This window comes from Stigmatopora argus, chromosome 21 (assembly GCF_051989625.1).
Source record: "Stigmatopora argus isolate UIUO_Sarg chromosome 21, RoL_Sarg_1.0, whole genome shotgun sequence".
In the NCBI taxonomy this organism is placed as follows: Eukaryota; Metazoa; Chordata; class Actinopteri; order Syngnathiformes; family Syngnathidae; genus Stigmatopora; species Stigmatopora argus.
Window position 1 is genome coordinate 4,128,020 of NC_135407.1, and position 18,737 is coordinate 4,146,756.

Here is an 18,737-nt window from a genome sequence, read left to right on the forward strand (position 1 = left end):
TGTTTGTTTCATTGTGCCCTGTGATTGGCTGCCAAACAATTCAGGGTTTTTCCTGCCTGCTGCCTGTAGTGGGCTGGAATTGGCTCCAGCACCCCCCGCAATCCTAGTCAGGATAAGTGGTATGTATAGAAGGTGAATGTATGAATGAATTAACTTTGACCGCACTGGTAATGTACAAAGTGACTTGCACTACTTTGATAGCAATACTGTATTTAATCCTAAAAAAAGTATAAGTTACTTTAGCATACCTGTCAACCTCTGCCGATAACTGCCCTTATAAATGATTATGATTCCCCTTACAAACCCCCCAAAAACCTTACAAACACCGTACGACTCGTACGGTGTTTGTAAGGTTTTTGGGGGGTTTGTAAGGGGAATCATAATCATTTATAAGGGCAGTTATCGGCAGAGGTTGACAGGTATGCTTTAGCACAAAGTTGGCATTGTGATGTGGTTGTATTTTTGCATTGACAGAGCTCGGGTAGTGGGTGGAGTTCCGCAGATCCCAGCTGCATCATCTCGTCAGCAGAGTCGTTGAATGCAGGTGATCCATAGGAAGTGAGCATGTTGTTGGTTATTGTTGTTTACTATTTTGAAATCTTAGCTATATGCTAGTTTGTTTTGTTTATTTCTTTTTTTTTTCTTGTTTTGCATTCTCTGCCTGAAGGGATTGCTTTGGATAAGCGGCCCAGATAATGAATGAATTGTAATACGCCTCCTTGATTTGACTGATCTGCTTTGGGGTCCAAACTTAAAGCCTAACATTACTGCTACAACTACAAGTGCAGGTAAGAAATATTTCTCAAAATGTACTAAACTATATTTTAAGAATATATTTTTCTCACTTAACTATTTTTGTCCTTGCTTTCTGATCAGGTAAAAAAATGCCCTCCTAAATGCAAATTATACTCCAGTACGACTTATATATATCCTTTTTTCCTCTTCACTTATTCCACAAAATATGACATCCGTGCGAATACAGCAACAACATATTTCTAAACTTTTATGCCATACTTTTTTGCTAACTAACACAATCCCACAATTACGTTCTAAAAAAACAATCTCACCATCACTTGTGTTTTGAAGGCCATGTTTTCCACAGTTTTAAAAAACGTATATTCTTTGTATTCTAATTATTTTCCGACTGCCATCATTTTAAATTCAATTCCTACTAATGTGACAGGAATGCAGCATTAAGGAAAACCTGGTTGTAAACTTCCTGGTCTCCGACACCCTCGTATCTTTTCCCGTCCGACCCGAACGTGCAAATGAAGATGCCGTCCCGTCACTCATGAAAAAACCTTTTGACAATCATAGGCTGTCATGGCGTCCTGATCAGGCCTGTCAACACGAACACCCGGCCAACTGTCATATCCCGCTTCGTGTTATTTATGCACGCATCACAGCAACACATGCAAACGCGTCAGACGTGTCGGGAACCCTAAAAATACAACGCGCTGGATGACACGCTATAGACTCCGCGGAAGGAAAGAAATAGAATTTTATATATTCACTTCTTTGACGGCGATAGACGTCCACTCCCGGTTCAAATGGAGTGCACATCTAAAAAGGATGAACCTATTTAATACGTGTTAATCATTTGATTCCTGGAAAATAAGTGACTTTTTCCAATTTTTTTCCTCCCAGTTCAAATGGATTGGACGTCTATCCCCGTCAATGGCAGCTGATGTTTGACTCCACGTACTGTAAATACTCAACCCACAGCCTTTCGCTTTGTTTTTTCCAGCTTTCCCTCCCACCCGGTGGTGCGATTATTAAGCGACCAATTAAAAACTAAAGAATTCCAAGGCTTAAAATGAATATGGAAATGTCGTTTGGCCGATAACGGCGCCCCTCAAAGCGTTTTTAAGGCCTAACTGCAATTTTCTCTGATCCACCGTGACAAACAAACATAAAAGATAATCCTATTAGAGCTATTTTTGTTTGTTTTTGTGTTTTTAATGCTCTGCTTTTTTTTTTGTTTCCCCTTTCCGCTCGCTCAAAGTTGTTGTTGTTTTTGGGCGATTTCGCAAATCAATTTGCAGACTTCCGACTCTAAGCTGGCATTGTTGTGATGCTTGTCGTTAGGTAGCTTAGCATCGTCGTTGAAATATCTAGCGGCATAGCAGCTTTTTTTTTACTTAAAAACAACGTTATGTCAATGACAAAAGCCATTGCAAAATGGCATCAATTATGTTGATAACACTGTGGAAATGAAAATATTTATTCAGTATACAAAGGAGAAATCAAAACATTACAAACAAAAATATTTACATAAATGGCAGAATTTCACAAGATGGAACTCAATGTGAGATGGAAGTCAAATGAAAGATAACATTTCATGATTAAATATCATTTTATGAAATGGAAAGATGGTTGTCAGGTTAAAAACACGAGTCAACAAAACGTGCATTGATTGCATTCTGGGGTGCTGAATCCAAATTTTAGGTTTTTTCCTGTAAACCGTATTGAGTTATAGTTCCGCAAAGGAGGTAAAATTAAGAATTTGATTTAAAAAAAGAGCGATTCCAGGAACTTTTCCCAGTTTAACTTTTAATGTCAAGAGAAATGTAATCCCGCCAGAGTATTTGGTTTTTTCCCATCGGTTTGACGTGGGGGTCATTGTGCTCGCGATGTCAGACGGACAGACACAAAGCCAACCTCTCGACTTAAAATACTTTTTTGCGACCGTTAAGCCCCCGAAGCAGTGAAAAAGTTGCACTTGAGCCGCGAGTGTCAACCGAACTCCGGCATGACGACGACACCTCCATTTCCCGACTAATACCTGAACTAAATACCCCCGCTTGCGCCCTTTAATCGCGGAATAACGGCCTATGGGGGGTGCATTTGGTGGGGGTAATAAAAAGTGACAATTAAAGGATCCTCACCTTCGCCTGCGGTGCGGAAGAAAAGTCTACCAGTAATTATGGCGGAAGTGTTTGTTGGAATCTCAGCCGACAAATCCTCGAACCCCCAAAGACGCCGAGACCCCTTTCATCTCGGGGGGTAATGCCCTGACAGGCTGCGGCGGCGACGTACCTTTCATTGGGGATGTTTTAACGTCTCGTCACGCTCCGCGCGCCCTCCGAGGCGACGTCGCTCGTATTAGGGCGACTTCAAGCAACTTCTGAAGAACAGCGGTCCAACTTAAATCAGGACTTTATTTCCTAAAACGCTTCACAATGGCGCCCAAACGCCATCAGATTTAACTTAAACCACAAGGTGGGGGCAAAGTGACGTTAGCTATGAAAGAGAATGAAAAAATGGCGCCGCTCGGTAAATTGAGTCTATATGAATGAATAATAGGCTATTTTTAAAAATTAATTCGTGAGGGTTTTCTATTGGAGCCACCTCGTATGTCTTCCATATGGTAGAGTCAGGGGCCCCCCGGGGTCCTGTGGTGACCACAGCGGGGGGGTCCGGATCTGTCACGTGCACAGCCAGCGTCCAGAAGTCGTCGGTTAGACCTTCGCAATCGTTAAGGTGGAATTAAAGGTGCTTTATATGGGAGGCCTTTCAATCCTCTTAAAGATGTCTGAACAGAGCGCAGACAGATCAAATGCACTCATTAGTTAATTGATCGGAAATACAAAGTTGGGCGATTACGACCTTAATCTTGTTTTAACTTTTATTTCGTGAAGTTATACTTTAATCTGCGGAGGTCGTAACTTTTATCTCTGATTCTAAGTTTTATTCCTGGAACTAAAAGGGAATACTTAACTTATTATTTGTATAACAAATAGAACTTTTCTTCCATGAAAAAGTTTTTAATCTTGTGAAATCTCCTTTTACGAAATATTTTTCAATAATCTATTTAGATATAGATAAATTAAGATATATTGAATGTACGTTTTCTATATAAATATATATACAATAGTGCAATTACTGAGAATAATTAGGTACAATTAAAATATTGCGATTTCTTTTCAATATTTTTCCTCTATTCACAACTCCAGTTAAAAACATAAGAGTTTTCTCAACATGCATTTTTTTTCCCACAATTCCAAACAGTTCTCTAACCCTCTGCCATAAACAACTTGACTTAAGATACATTTAAAAAAGCAATAATACCGCTGAATCAATGCTTTTCATTTTTCACAGAGTCCAATATAGTAGCCAAGGAAAGGGTGGGTGTCACACCCGCACACCACCACGGCCAAGTCTGTGCAATTTCCCTCGATGCCAAAGCAATTCCTTCAGGGTCAGACGACACCTCTGCCGCTTCTGTATCAATTATTAAATAGCATTTTAACGCCGTCTGTCAGAGACGGATGCCGTTATCATTGGAGTCCGAGCCGCTTTGCATCCGCATTTGTCAGCGCCGCGCGCGTTTAGCACTTATCAATCGTGGCGTCGGAATGCAAAATAAGTGATGTTGTTGCAGATGGGAAGCGACGGGACTATCAGGGACTTTCAATCAATGCGCATCTTCTCTCTCCGACTCCGGCGACAAACTGGCGCGCTCGTTCACCCGCCGGAGCCACGTGGGGGGTCTTGGAGAAAGAGGGACACCTTCGCAACTGACTGAACGCCATTGACGTCCATTCGTAAACGGATGAAAAAGTGATGTCATTTAATAACTTTTTGCAGCAGTGGAGAGCGACTCATTATGACTAAAATCAACAAACCTGCATTTTTCGCCAAACGTCTTCTCTTATTATGCAGTATCAATTTATATAATGATCATATATACAATTAATTGTCAACTTTGTGTGCACAGCGACTCGCCAATGGCCAATCAGAGTTAAGCGTTTACATTTAAATGGTAGATATAATAATTTCAGCCCACCAGCCACTTATTGAACAATAAAGTTAACTTAACATTTAAATATGGATACTATTCTGAGTGTATACTATACACTCTACGGTGGTGTATATGTGTATATTTATATATATATAGCAGTATTCATAGCACATAAACACTGCAAATGGATTCCTCCAGTCCACTCCCCACCTAAATCGGAAGATTAATGAGTCACTCTTTGGCTTATAATTCAGAGTTCATCCTCACATATATCATATTTTCAAGCACATAGATTATGAGAGAGAGAACATTTATCATGCGACACACACCAACACACACACACACACTGGCGTATTTCTATAGATTTGCAAACGCACACACCGCCTTCACGTCTAGTCACTGCAATGTTATTCACAGGCGTCTCCCGTCGAGCGGTAAAGTGCTGTTTGCGCAAACACGCGCCCGATAATAGTGGGACAAAAGTGCTCATTCCGTGCACGTGATCGCCATTCATCACCATCGTCAAAGCGTGACGCGTTGGGGAGAAGTGGTGTCGACCATTGACGGCGATGGACGTCCGATCCCATTATCACTGGGAGGCCGAGTGGCGATCATTCATTCGAGGACGGCCAAATCCACGATTAACCTCAACAAAACGCTAATGTCAAATTTCCCCCCAAATCCTCCAATTATCCAAAGCTATCACGAGGCGTTTTGATCAACTTTCCCGCAATTGACGACGGCGGCCGGCCGGTGGCTTCTTATAACGCAAACGCTGCCTCTATAAATGATTGACTGTATTATTTCCTAATCTGCCCGACGACGTCTGATAAAGCGGATGCCGATACGACGTCGCCGTTTGCGTAAATTGCTCTTTTCATACGTCCCGCGGCTTGATGGCGGCAGATTGAATTCTCTCCAAATTGGCATGGCCGTGTCACGCGCACGCGCCTGTGCACGTGCGCCACTTCAAATGAGCTTTGAACAGGCCTCGTTGGCTTATGCTAATCCGCTCCATTTAATTCTCGTCACTTTTTGCATCTATCGGAGGCTGGCCACCCGTCACTCTCGCCGTCAGGTCGGACTTAATTAGATAAATAACGATGTCCGGGATGAAAAGTGATGCTTGGACGAGACCTCGTGCTAAAATAGCGTTCTTGATGACTTTTTCCTCATTAGTTTTTATTTGCATGTCGTTTTCTCAACAACAACTTTAACGTCATTTTTTTTTTTCAAACCACAACTAAAATTATCATTGCATAAAATACCTTTTGTAAAATCATCTTTGCAGAAAATACCTTTTTAAATACAATAACGTTATACCAATCATAAGTTACATCAAATCATTTTTGGTCACTCAGGAGTATCATATAGCAATACTAATACGTACTACAATAATTTGTCATTTACAATTATTACCCATCTGTTTTTATGCTCTTGTTAGACATAAATGAGTCTTATCAATTCATGTTTTTATATTTTATCATCTCCAAGTTTTTCTTTATCAACTAAATTGAATAAATCGACCCCAATTCGACTCCAAATCGGAATTATGACCTAATGAGGTGTCGTGGTCGAAGCGGTTTAGTCCCTTGTGGGAACAAGAAATATCATTTTCCCGATGAGGGGGGAAAAGGTCAGAGGGTCCCGGACGGACCGTCGCAAGTGAAGTCATCAGGAATGCGAACGTCATCGGCGAAATCCTGAATCGACCCCCGATGAATAAAAAAAAATAAGACACCTGTGCAGCAAAGCAGCGTGTATATTTGCCATGAATAATTGCCGATGTAATTGCTTTTCAGAACGACAACTTGCAGCCTGGAGAGCCTCGGCGGCGACCCATCCTTCGCCTCTCGGTCCCCCGCCCGGGGCTGGCGTGAGCCCATCGCGTCTGTCAGCTGTCAAAGGAAGGCGGCTGATACAGAGACCTGTCACTTCTCGTCAGCTTGCGCCACTGAGGCCTTTTGCAGCTGCTTTTCTTCGGGCTACAGGAAGTAAGCGGCAGTGGTGGGAGAGAGAGTGTGGCTACTTTGTGTGTGTCTGTGTGTGTGTGATGACAGGGGATGGAAATAAAGAAGGCCATGAAGTACATCAGGCTGGAAGACTGGGAATATCATAGCATGTAGATTAAATGAGTAGACTTTACCACCCTCTGTTGGTCGCTTGTGGGAATTAAAGCAACAACAAGATTTTCTTAGTGATTTAAAACTGAATAAAACAAATTTAAAAAGTAAAAAACAAGGGAAATTTTTGCAAGAAAAAAGCCTTACTATACATGGTCATTTTAGCAAGAAAAAAAAGCCTTACTATACATGGTCATTTTTGCAAGCAAAAAAGCCTTACTATACATGGTCATCATAAATATTCATGGGCAAAATATAATGAACATCAGTCTGTGTTTCAGATACTATTTTAGACCAACAGAGAAGGCCTTGCAGGACCTGATGGTCCACCACTGAGTTATTGTATACAATACAATGAAGCATTCTTTGCGTGTCAAATTTTAAACTTTTAATGGAGTCAGATGGCTTGGAATAATGGAGAGTTGATGTAAAATACTAAGTCAAATGTTACTCAATATTTGGTGAAATTGGTTTACTAATACGTACTGTTTTTTAGCATCAAGACCACAAAACTCACGACTATTCTACAATATGGGCGTGGTTACGCCTATTGTCGACGTAGCAGAGTTGATTAAGCGCATGCGCAGTAACCATTCCCTTTGGATGGCTTTTGCCACGCTGCAGGTCGGTGAGCACGCTAACCAGGTAAGGACTAAAGCAATTCACTGGCTTAAATGCGTTTTTATCAACCTATCGGGTGATTTTTCAGCAATCAAGTGAGCTCAAAACGCCAACAAATATCTTAGTTTAATGCCAGGTTTAGCACACCGTCGATCATTTAAGTTTGCGCTTAGCGTTAGTGTCACGATTTGACTTAAAAAGTATGTTGTCCGGTTTCTCTCCATTATTGAGTCGTGTGGCAAGACTTTAAATTTAATCAAACAACGCCGAGTCATCAACCGACAGTTTGCTGGGTAAATGTTCACTCTAGAATGACATCCAAAGTCACGACTTTTCCTGTTTTGTTTGTTGGATGTAATGATAGTTTTCATTGCGAGTGCTCAACACCCGTTGCCGATTTGTAATTGTTCTGTTTTTACAAAAAAAATCACTTATACAAAACTGTTAAGACAAATTTCTCCTAGCTGCTAACGTCAGTCTGTATATTTAATCGCCGCATACAAAACTATTGATCCAACTTTCTCCCTGCTCACTGGTGTCAAAGCGGCGGCCCGGGGGCCGAATCTGGCCCGCCGCGTCATTTTGTGCGGCCCGAGAAAGTAAATCATGAGTGCCGACTTTCTGTTAGGATCAAATTCAAATGAAGATTGTACGTGTATTATATTTCCTCATTTTCCCCTTTTTAAATCAATAATTGTAGTTTTTTAATCCATTTTTTTCCTTTTTGTGTTTTTTGTTCAAAAGGCATTTAATAAAATATAAAAATAAATATATTTTAAAAAATCTGTTTTCCACTCTAATATTGAACATATTCCCAAAAATATTTTGTTTCCTTTTGAAATGAAAAAGAAATTATTATAAGATATTTCCCCTCATGAAGAAAAAAAGCTCAAACATTTTTTTAGATCTATAAAAACAGAATATTTAGGGCTTTTGATACAGATTTTTTTATCCAATTTAAATAGAAAAAAATATCAAAATATTATTTCAAAAATGGTCCGGCCCACGTGAAATCGAGTTGACGTTATTGCGACCCGCAAACCAACCCGAGTTTGACACGCTTGTCCTAGCTGTTAACGTCAGTCTGTATATTTAATCGCCTTGTCTGGAAAAGGAAAAATAGCACTTGGCACTCGCTAACTAATTTTCATTCTTTATCTTGATCGTTTATTAAATTTCTTGTAAGATTTCTCTATCCCGTTATTGTTTGGCAACCCCCAAATACCTTGGTTAAATCAAGTTTTCCCTGTTTAGCATCAAGATAAAACTACTTCCCCCAAAAAACAACTAAGCCTATCTGTTGAATCTCCAGGCTCTATATATGCTAACTTATGCTTTTTGTGTGTGCAAGTTTTCCCTGTTTAGCACCAAGATGCAGCTCTTCTAGCATGCCTAGAGCACTCTTGAGGTTATAGAAGAGGAGTCTGGGCCAGATCAAGGTAAAAGTACCCCCCGCCCCCAAAAAGTTGAATCTACATTCTATATATTCTAACTTTTGCTATTTTTTTTTTGCATGCTACAGGCCTGGGAGATCTTCCTTGCAAGTTGCCCACTTGAATCATATGGTGTCTCTGTACTTCTGAAATCCAGATTAAATAAAAGCCTAAATCATCATGGTGATGTTTCACAGGCCATTCATTTCCACAGCTCTTTGACTAAATCTTTAAGGTAAGAATGATCTCAGTTAATGTTAGAGCAGGAATTCTAAGTTTTTATTCCCCCAGTTTTTTTTCTAATTTTATTTTCCAAGTGTTTATTCCCCCAGTTTTTTTTTCTAATTTTATTTTCTACATATTTATTCCCCCAGTTTTTTTTTCTAATTTTATTTTCCAAGTGTTTATTCACCCAGTTTTTTTTCTAATTTTATTTTCTAAGTGTATATACCCCATTTTTTTCCTAATTTTATTTTCCAAGTGTTTTCCTATTTTTTTTTTTTAAATCTCCTAATTTTATTTTCTAAGTGTTTATTACCCCAGCTTTTTTTTAAATTCTATATACCATTTTTTCCCACTTTTATTTTCTAAGTGTTTATTCTATATACCATTTTTTTCCTAATTTTATTTTCTAAGTGTTTATTCCCCCAGCTTTTCTTCAAATTTTATTTTCTAAGTGTTTATTCCCCCAGCTTTTCTTCCTAATTTTATTTTCTAAGTGTTTATTCCCCCAGCTTTTCTTCAAATTTTATTTTCTAAGTGTTTATTCCCCCAGCTTTTTTCCCTAATTTTATTTTCTAAGTGTTTATTCCCCCAGCTTTTTTTCCAATTTTATTTTCTAAGTGTTTATTACCCCAGTTTTTTCTTCTAATTTTATTGTTTATTCACCCATCTTTTTTTCTTGTTTTAGTTTCAAAGTGTATTTTACAAAAATTAATTGTAAGTGTAAAATTGTTTTATGAACCTTTAACTAAAATGTTTTGTCCCATGTCTACAGGTGGACAAACCAGAGAAAAGACTGGCTGAACCAATCAACACTTCAATGTAATGCTAAAGTTGAAATGTTTACCTGTAAATACATTTTTTAACTTCAATTGTTACTTGCATTTTTTGTTAGATAAAGACAAACATGTATACTTTGAAAAACTTTTATTTTGAAAAACTCTCGAGATAGGTTCGCGCAGGCCCTCCAGCATTTTGAAAAATGCAGTTTTGCCTTCATCCATTTTCAAATGGACGAAGAAGCTCCCCTTGGCACCAGGTGGAATTCTGAAAGGAAAAAAAAAAGGGGGTCAATACACAAAGTTAAGTAAAAAACCATTCGCAAGGTCTTACCTTTTATTTTGAAAAACTCTCAAGATAGGTTCGCGCAGGCCCTCCAGCATTTTGAAAAATGCAGTTTTGCCTTCATCCATTTTCAAATGGACGAAGAAGCTCCCCTTGGCACCAGGTGGAATTCTGGAAGGAAAAAAAAAAGGGGGTCAATACACAAAGTTAAGTAAAAAACCATTCGCAAGGTCTTACCTTTTATTTTGAAAAACTCTCAAGATAGGTTCGCGCAGGCCCTCCAGCATTTTGAAAAATGCAGTTTTGCCTTCATCCATTTTCAAATGGACGAAGAAGCTCCCCTTGGCACCAGGTGGAAATCTGGAAGAAAAAAAGGGGGTCAATACACAAAGTTAAGTGAAAAACCATTCGCAAGGTCTTACCTTTTATTTTGAAAAAACGCATAGATTGGTTCTCGCATAACCCCCAGCACCGAAAAATGAGGGTGAATCAGCCTGTCTGTACATAGGCAGGAAACCTGGTCCCCCTTGCATGGAATTCTGGAAAACAAAAAAGGGGTCAAGGCACAATAGATTAAGTTACATAAAAAGAAATACAGACTAGAGCCTAATTAAGTCAAATTTAACTAAAAAAATCCTGCATTTAGCTTTTTTCTATAAAACATTAAAAGGGTACACAATATCAGACACTCGTGATGGTCTGCTGCAGAGAGACTAAAAAATGATCCGAGTCTTTAAAGGCCCCTATCCAGTCTATTTTTCATGTTTTCCTCCACAAATAATCAGGAACTTGATGTGGTGGGAAATATTGAAAACACACTGGACAGGGGCCCCACAAGGTACAAATTACATGAAAATAATAAATAAATCCTACTTCTGCCTAGAGTTTTTCAGTCAATTACTTCAAATCCATTCATTCTTAAAAAAATATCCAAAAAGCTTGTTTTTCTCTTATGCCAATGAAAAAAATGTTTAAATGAGTCAAAAATGACACCTGCACTATTGTTGAATAAATGTCTTAGGTTTTGTCAAAACCACTTTTAAAACTAGAAATGGTCCAAGCCCTGACGTCTTTAAGAAAGTCAACATGGCATACCTGTCAACCTCTGCCAATAACTGCCCTTATAAATGATTATGATTCCCCTTACAAACCCCAAAAAAACCTTACAAACACCGTAAGAGTCATACGGTGTTTGTAAGCTTTTTTTGGAGTTTGTAAGGGGAATCATAATCATTTATAAGGGCAGTTATCAGCAGAGGTTGACAGGTATGACATGGTAAAAGTATATAATCTATTTGAGTGCACAGTTCCACTACATGGCAGAATTTTTTGTACCAATTACCAATTTCGTCATACGCGGTTATCTGGGTATGATGACAAAGCCTATGTTTGCTTATTATTTGTAAGTTCAGAAAGATGTGAAACTCACAAGCAGAAGCTACTCCTACACTTGCCACTATAGTATTTTTTAAATTCAATAGGGATGACCCTACTTTACAGTTTTTCATTTATCGCAGCCATGTCTGGTCTACATTAACCGCGATAATCGAGGGATTACTGTTTATTCCTTACACGTCCACTAATGGCATTTGTGTGGGTGACTTATCCACAGGTTTTTGCTATTAAAAAACACCAAGCTAGTTACTGTTTTCATTCAAAAGTTGAATAGATCATGATGAAAAACGAGCCAATTGCGCAAAGCCTTGAATACTGAACGCTGACGTTTAAATATTACACGGATAGATCGATAAAATCGGAACTATTTAAAAATGACTCACTTTGTTATGGCGTCGACAAGATGCCCCTTTCTGGTCGTTTTGGCCACATTCTTGAGGTTTCCCAGCAGTCTGTGCTCGTTGAGGGACTGAAACACACAATGGAATGATTAGTTTTTAAACAAAGAGCGATCGGTAGCGCAATGTAGCCAATTCGTTAGCAAACATTTTGCTGTCTGCACACACATGGGGCTACATCACGTCAACGAATCATGCTCTTAGCACTCTTAAGACGAGAACTGGGGCTTCGAAATCCCCAAATGATAACGTACCAAATGTGCTGCATCGTCCTGTGAGAAGTTTGTCAGGCTTTCTTCAGCAAATCGTCACTTTTGAGCTGCTCTGCAGTGCACGCCCGTGTTGCCTCCTGGCTTATCGGCCATTTTGGGGTTTGACGTCGGCTATTTAAACTGTGACCTCGGCCACGCCTATTAAAGATAGACACACAAAAAAGATAAATTGTTTTCATAATAACGTGCGTTAGTCAGTGTGTGTATGTGTGAGGGGAGGGGGCTGTAAATGCTTTTTGGTTGGACTTTAATACTTAAAAAAATACATTGTTTTCATAATAACATGCATTAGTCAGTGGGTGGGGCGGGGGCGGGGCTGTAAATACGTGTTGATTGGGCATTCATACTTAAAAAAACACATTGTTTTCATCATAACGTGCATTAGTTAGTGGGGGGAGCTGTAAATATTTTGGGGTTGGGCTTTAATCCTTTAAAATACAGTCTTGCACATTATGAAGCAATGTCTTTGCCACTAGACCACAGTGACTTCTGAAATGAAGTGATTGGAAGTTATATTAGTCCTTTTCATTACCTCAAAAAACAATTTGAGAATTGCAAAGAGTGGAAATGAAGTCTCTCCTGATTTGAACAAATATCCACCTTGAGTTCTGACTCAATGTTTTTGCCACTGGACCACAGTAACTTCTGGAATTAAATGATTGGAAGTTATATTCATCTTTTCCATTACCTCAATAAACAATTTGAGAATTGCAAAGAGTGGAATAGAACTCACTCTTGTTTTGAACTTGCTCCCACCTCAGGATCTGACCCAATGTCTTTGCCACTGGACCACAGCAACAACTAGAAGGAGAAGAATAAGAAGTCAGATTTATTCTCTTCATTACTTCAACACCATTGGAAAAGAAGATGAGTGCTCTTAGTGCTGGATTGGAACTCAGTCCTGATTTGAACCTGTTCCCATTTCAGATTCTGACCCAATATCTTTGCCACTGGACCACAGCAACAACTTGAAGGAGAAGAATCAGAAGTCAGATTTATTCTCTTCATTACCCTAACTCCATTGGTAAACAAGATGAGTGCTCTCATGGATGGATTCGAACTCACTCCTGATTTGAACCTGTTCCCAATTCAGATTCTGACCCAATATCTTTGCCACTGGACCACAGCAACAACTTGAAGGAGAAGAATCAGAAGTCAGATTTATTATCTTCATTACCTTAACTCCATTGGTAAACAAGATGAGTGCTCTCATGGATGGATTCGAACTCACTCCTGATTTGAACCTGTTCCCAATTCAGATTCTGACCCAATATCTTTGCCACTGGACCACAGCAACAACTAGAACAGAAAAAAAATAAGAAAATAAGCCCACTATGTCATTTTGTTTTAAAGGGAAAAAAGCCTTACTTTACTACATCGTTTTTTTAAGAAAAAATGCCTTAGTATTACACATGCATATTTTTGTATGACAAAGAAACAACTTTACATTAATAACCCAGTCTTCTCAGAATCGTTCCACCTGCTTGCCTTTGCTGCTGCCTTGTGGTGAAACCTGCAAACTACTAGTAAGTGAGAGTGGACAGGCCTTGATTGGACTCGTCAATTAGCAAACAAACGACAAATACAACAATCTTTATTATCTTTCTCTGAACATTTTGATCTACAAATATCAAGTACTGAAAGTGTTTCAATTCCACTCGGAATTAACACAAACTATTAAATAGAACTAACGTATATAAATCCTTTGTTCCTGATGGACGGTATTTGCTTAAAGTCAATACCCGTCATTCTTCAATCGCATAACTATTAATGGCTTCTTTGTTTTGGTGCAAACACATCCTGTCTATTGGACATTTAAAAAAAAATACAGTACAAAACTACAAGTAGAAACAGACTAAGTAGGTAGAAACATAACCACATAAAATGAGGAAAAATGTAAATCAGACAAAGAAATCTTTGGACCTGAAATTTTCAAGGTGAGTACTATTACGCGTAATCCTGAATTTTTTTACAGTAGTGTCCATGAAGGTAAGTAGAACTAAGTCTTCTGTTTATCTTATGTCAAAACTATTTAGTGACTTTAGGTTCTTTGAGAACAAAAACATGGAACAAACATAAGACATATAAGCACAATAAAATAAACAACTTCATTTTGTTACTCAGATATTTTGGGCCACTTTAAACCTTCCAAATGTCACATTTTCTTAGCTCATTTCCATGTCTTTTTGTACCCGTGTGCATACACAAATAGAAATAAAAACAATTAGTGCACCAATGTCTTTGCATATGTTGAGTCAATGCGTATCTGTGTTAACAGGTGTTTTCAATGGTCTTCACGTTCCTTTATGGAGAGATCCCAAGGTGGAAGTGGAACGGCTGGTCACCTGGAGGAAGAACAAGTGATTCGTCATTGGGAAGCTTTGTGGTTTGAGAGGTCAGACACCACATTAGGAGGCCAGGGTTCAAATCCTGGTCGGTGCACCCTTGTCGAGTCTACAGTGACCTGCATGGTATGCTGGTTGGACACTCGAGGTTGCCCCTTTGGTACAAGTGTACCAACCTGTACACTTGTACCAAAGGGGCATCCTCGAGTGTCCAACCAACATACCTTGGTACACTGATACACTTGTACAAGTGTACCAGTGTACCAACCTCAAGTGTCCAACCAGCATATCATGTAGGTATGTTGGTTGGACACTCGAGGATGCCCCTTTGGTACAAGTGTACCAGTGTACCATTGTACCAACCTCAAGTGTCCAACCAGCATACCTGCATGGTATGCTGGTTGGGCACTCAAGGTTGCTCCTTGGTATACTGTTACACTTGCACCAAGGGGCAACAAAGAGTGTCCAACCAGCATACCATGCAGGTCACTGTAGACTCAACACGGCAAGGGTGCACCGACCAGGATTTGAACCCAGGCCTCCTAATGTAATGGCTGACGCTCTAACCACTAAGCCACAAAAGTGGTTAGAGCATTGGCCACACAGCTCTGGGGAGCAGGGGTTCAAATCCCAGTCAAGTCACTTTTGTCAAGTTTGCATTTTCTCCCCACGCCTGCATGAGTTTCCTCCAAGTATTCCACTTTACTACCAACATTCCAAAGACTTGCATGGTAGGCTGGTTGGGCACTCTAAATTGCCCCTTGGTATGAGTGTGAACGTGAGCATGAATGACTGTCCTTTGTATCCTTATGCCCTGCGATCGATTCAGGGTGGCTCTGTGGCCAGCCAATCACAGGACACAAGGAGACAAAGGACAATCATTCACGCTCACACTCATACATACCAAGGGGGCAATTTCGAGTGTCCAACCAGCCTCCCATGCAAGTCTTTGGAATGTGGTAGGAAACTGGGGTACCTGCAGGAAACTCACGCAGGCCTGGGGAGAACGTGCAAACTCCACACAGCGAGGACCCACCTAGGATCGGACCCTCAACCCCAGAACTGTGAGGCTGACGCACTGACCACTCACCTGCCAGGCCATCTAAATGGAAAAGAGTTCTCTTGTTAAAAATAAAAATGATCATTGATACAAGACTCACTTGCCGGGAAGCTTCTGTGGAGGAATGGACTTCATTTCCAAAATGGCCGTTGAGCCGCAACATTGCTGCAAAGTGATGAAAAAGTGGTCACGTGTGTCATGTTGAGTAGGATTGGGAGTGCTTTATCTTACCCTGCGGGTCCAGTCTGGGGTCCACAAAGCCCCAGTGCTGATAGAGAGCGGCCAGTTCGTGCGGATTGTAGCCCTTCAGGAGGCTCACCACGTCAAAGTCCGCAGGGGGGTCCGCCGCCACGTTGCTCTTTGCCTGAGAGTACAGGAGCGGGTCCAAGTAGGCGCGGTGGCCCCACATGCTCATGGTGGCCCAGAGGTCGGCCCCCTTGGGACTGGGAGAAGGGAGCCTTTGAGGGTGCCGTGGAATTGAGTCGGACGAGGCCGCGCCGTGACTCAACATAAAACCGAGACCCTCCTTTGGAAAGTGGCCCTCTTCCGCGGTGCGAACGGACACGCTCTTGGCGGACGAGCTGGCTTTGCCGCCGCCGCCGCTTTCCGACGTGCGCTTCTGCTCTGACTTCACCCTGCCGCGGGAATCCGGCGCTTTGGCGTCCTTGGACTTGGCGCTGGATTGGCTCCTGGCCGGCGTACGGTTGGCATCGGTGGCGGCCGGCGGTTGGGTTCGCTGACTTCGGGGCGCGGGCAACGCCGGGCAGTCTTTCCCTTCCAGGAACGGCGGCGCTCCCGTGCGCCTCCAGCGGGACGTCTTCGGACCCCGTGCGCCGTTGGAGCAAGGCGCCCACTTGGGGGCGGCGGAGCTGCCGCTGCCCACTCGGTGCAACACTCGCTGATGGATCCACAGCACTTCGGGGTAGCGGGTGGCGTGGGAACAATACGGGCAGCGATGTCTCGGCGGGCCTTCTTTTTGGACCGAATCCCGTCTTTTGTTGTCAGCCGGTGTCGACAGGTTGAGAAGACTCCCCAGATCGCTGGCCTCGGCGCACTTCTCCATCTTGACGTTGAGCTCACCGGGTAAGCCGGGGAAGGGGTTCCAATATGGCTGGCAGAGCTGGGCGCTCCTTTTGCGGAGGTAGTCCACGTACCTGGAGGCCGCCGAGTCGTTTTGGCCGGACGCTTTGTCCGAGGCCACGGTGGGTTTGACGTCCCGGTGGCGCGCCTGCATGTGAGAGCTGAGGAGAGACGGGTCCGACGTGTGGAAGTCGCAGTGCTGGCACAGTAAGGGCTTTTCATCTGTGGGAACATTTGAGGAGCAATCGTATCAGCTATTTTCCATCATTCAAATGAGTACAAAAAACATTTGACATCATTGTTTTCCAATGTACACTCCCTGCCATAAAGGTTTCCTGCAGACCCACTCTGTTCCACAAGAGAGGGCTCTCGCAACACAATGAAATATGGCATGTTTGCCTGATGTTTGTTTATTTATAGTGAGGCTTTCGATGTTTTGTGTTTTTTTTTTAACTCTTTAGAAAGCAATTTTGTTGAATTATGTTTGTTTTTCCTTAAATTTGGAGGATGCGCACTGTATGGCTGGATCAAATATTGGTGTTACATTTTATATTATAGTTTTCAAATCAAAAATATATTTTTAAGGCAAAAAAGCCTTACTAAACATGGTCATTTTTTTTTTAAATATAAAGCCTTACTATACATGGCCGTTTTTTTAAGGCAAAAAGTCCTTACTATACTATGTCGTTTTTTACGAGAGAAAAAAAGCCTTACTATACATGGTCATTTTTTAAAGAAAAAGCTTACTATGGTCATTTTTTTAAGAAAAAGCTTACTATACATGGTCTTTTTATTTTAAAATAAGCTACTTTACATGGTCGTTTTTTAAGAAAAAAGCCTTACTATACTATGTCGTTTTTTTTACAAAAAAACCTTACTATACTATGTCGTTTTTTTAAGAAAATAGCCTCACTGTACTATGTAGTTTTTTAAGAATAAAGCCTTACTATACATGGTAATTTTTAAAGAATAAAGCCTTACAAAACATGCTCGTTTTTACGAATAAATCCTTACTATACATGGTCTTTTTATTTTAAAATGAGCCTTACTATACATGGTCATTTTTTAAGAAAAAAGCCTACTATACTATGTCGCTTTTTAAAGAAAAAAGCCTTACTATACTATGACGTTTTTAAGAAAAAAGCCTTACTATACAATATACATGGTCATTTTTTATGGAAAAAAAGCTTTACTATACATGGTCATTTTTTTACGAAAAAAGCCTTACTATACATGGTCATTTTTTAAGAAAAAAGCCTTACTATACATGGTTGTTTTTTAAGAATAAAGCCTTACTATACATGGTCATTTTTTAAGAAAAAAGCCTTACTATACATGGTTGTTTTTTAAGAATAAAGCCTTACTATACATGGTCATTTTTTTACGAAAAAAGCCTTACTATACTATGTCGTTTTTTTAAGAAAAAAGCCTTACTATACTATGTCATTTTTTAAGAAAAAAGCCTTACTATACATGGTTGTTTTTTAAGAATAAAGCCTTACTAAACATGGTCTTTTTAAGAAAAAAGCCTTACTATACTATGTCGTTTTTTTAAGAAAAAAGCCTTACTATACTATGTCGTTTTTTAAGAAAAAAGCCTTACTATACTATGTCGTTTTTTAAAGAAAAAAGCCTTACTATATGTCGTTTTTAAGAATAAAGCCTTACTATACATGGTCTTTTTATTTCAAAATGAGCCTTACTATACATGGTCATTTTTTAAGAAAAAAGCCTTACTATACATGGTTGTTTTTTAAGAATAAAGCCTTACTATACATGGTCATTTTTTTACGAAAAAAGCCTTACTATACATGGTCATTTTTTTACGAAAAAAGCCTTACTATACTATGTCGTTTTTTTAAGAAAAAAGCCTTACTATACTATGTCATTTTTTAAGAAAAAAGCCTTACTATACATGGTTGTTTTTTAAGAATAAAGCCTTACTAAACATGGTCTTTTTAAGAAAAAAGCCTTACTAT

At 40.1% G+C, this 18,737-nt stretch overlaps 1 protein-coding gene and 1 long non-coding RNA gene across 6 annotated transcripts in view; one reads left to right on the forward strand and one right to left on the reverse strand.

Moving 5' to 3' along the window:
- Nucleotides 1-399: 399 nt before the first annotated feature.
- On the forward strand, nt 400-10,055 carry LOC144067057 (uncharacterized). Of its 3 annotated transcripts, XR_013297825.1 has the most exons (8): nt 400-544; nt 685-788; nt 1,648-1,706; nt 6,547-6,738; nt 7,364-7,512; nt 8,840-8,927; nt 9,011-9,156; nt 9,919-10,055. It is a non-coding gene; the product is annotated as an uncharacterized LOC144067057 (long non-coding RNA). The 3 variants fall into 3 exon arrangements; XR_013297824.1 differs by lacking the exon at nt 1,648-1,706 and having other exon boundaries at nt 400-558; XR_013297823.1 differs by lacking the exon at nt 1,648-1,706.
- LOC144067055 (zinc finger protein 516-like) overlaps nt 10,052-18,737 on the reverse strand; it is a 34,920-nt gene continuing 26,234 nt past the window's right edge. The window contains exons 3-14 of one of the 3 annotated variants that reach the window (XM_077590533.1): nt 15,910-16,980; nt 15,779-15,843; nt 13,505-14,618; nt 13,339-13,406; nt 13,007-13,074; nt 12,806-12,918; nt 12,256-12,411; nt 11,987-12,072; nt 10,631-10,747; nt 10,446-10,568; nt 10,257-10,379; nt 10,052-10,190 (exon numbers count right to left, since the gene is read on the reverse strand). In XM_077590533.1, coding sequence (XP_077446659.1) covers nt 14,568-14,618; nt 15,779-15,843; nt 15,910-16,980 — 1,187 coding nt within the window. In that variant the 3' untranslated portion in view covers nt 10,052-10,190; nt 10,257-10,379; nt 10,446-10,568; ... (5 more) ...; nt 13,339-13,406; nt 13,505-14,567. Of the gene's footprint in view, nt 10,191-10,256; nt 10,380-10,445; nt 10,569-10,630; nt 10,748-11,986; nt 12,073-12,255; nt 12,412-12,805; nt 12,919-12,961; nt 13,075-13,338; nt 14,619-15,778; nt 15,844-15,909; nt 16,981-18,737 lie in introns of all 3 variants that reach the window. The other 2 variants (XM_077590532.1, XM_077590534.1) reach the window with 2 other exon arrangements.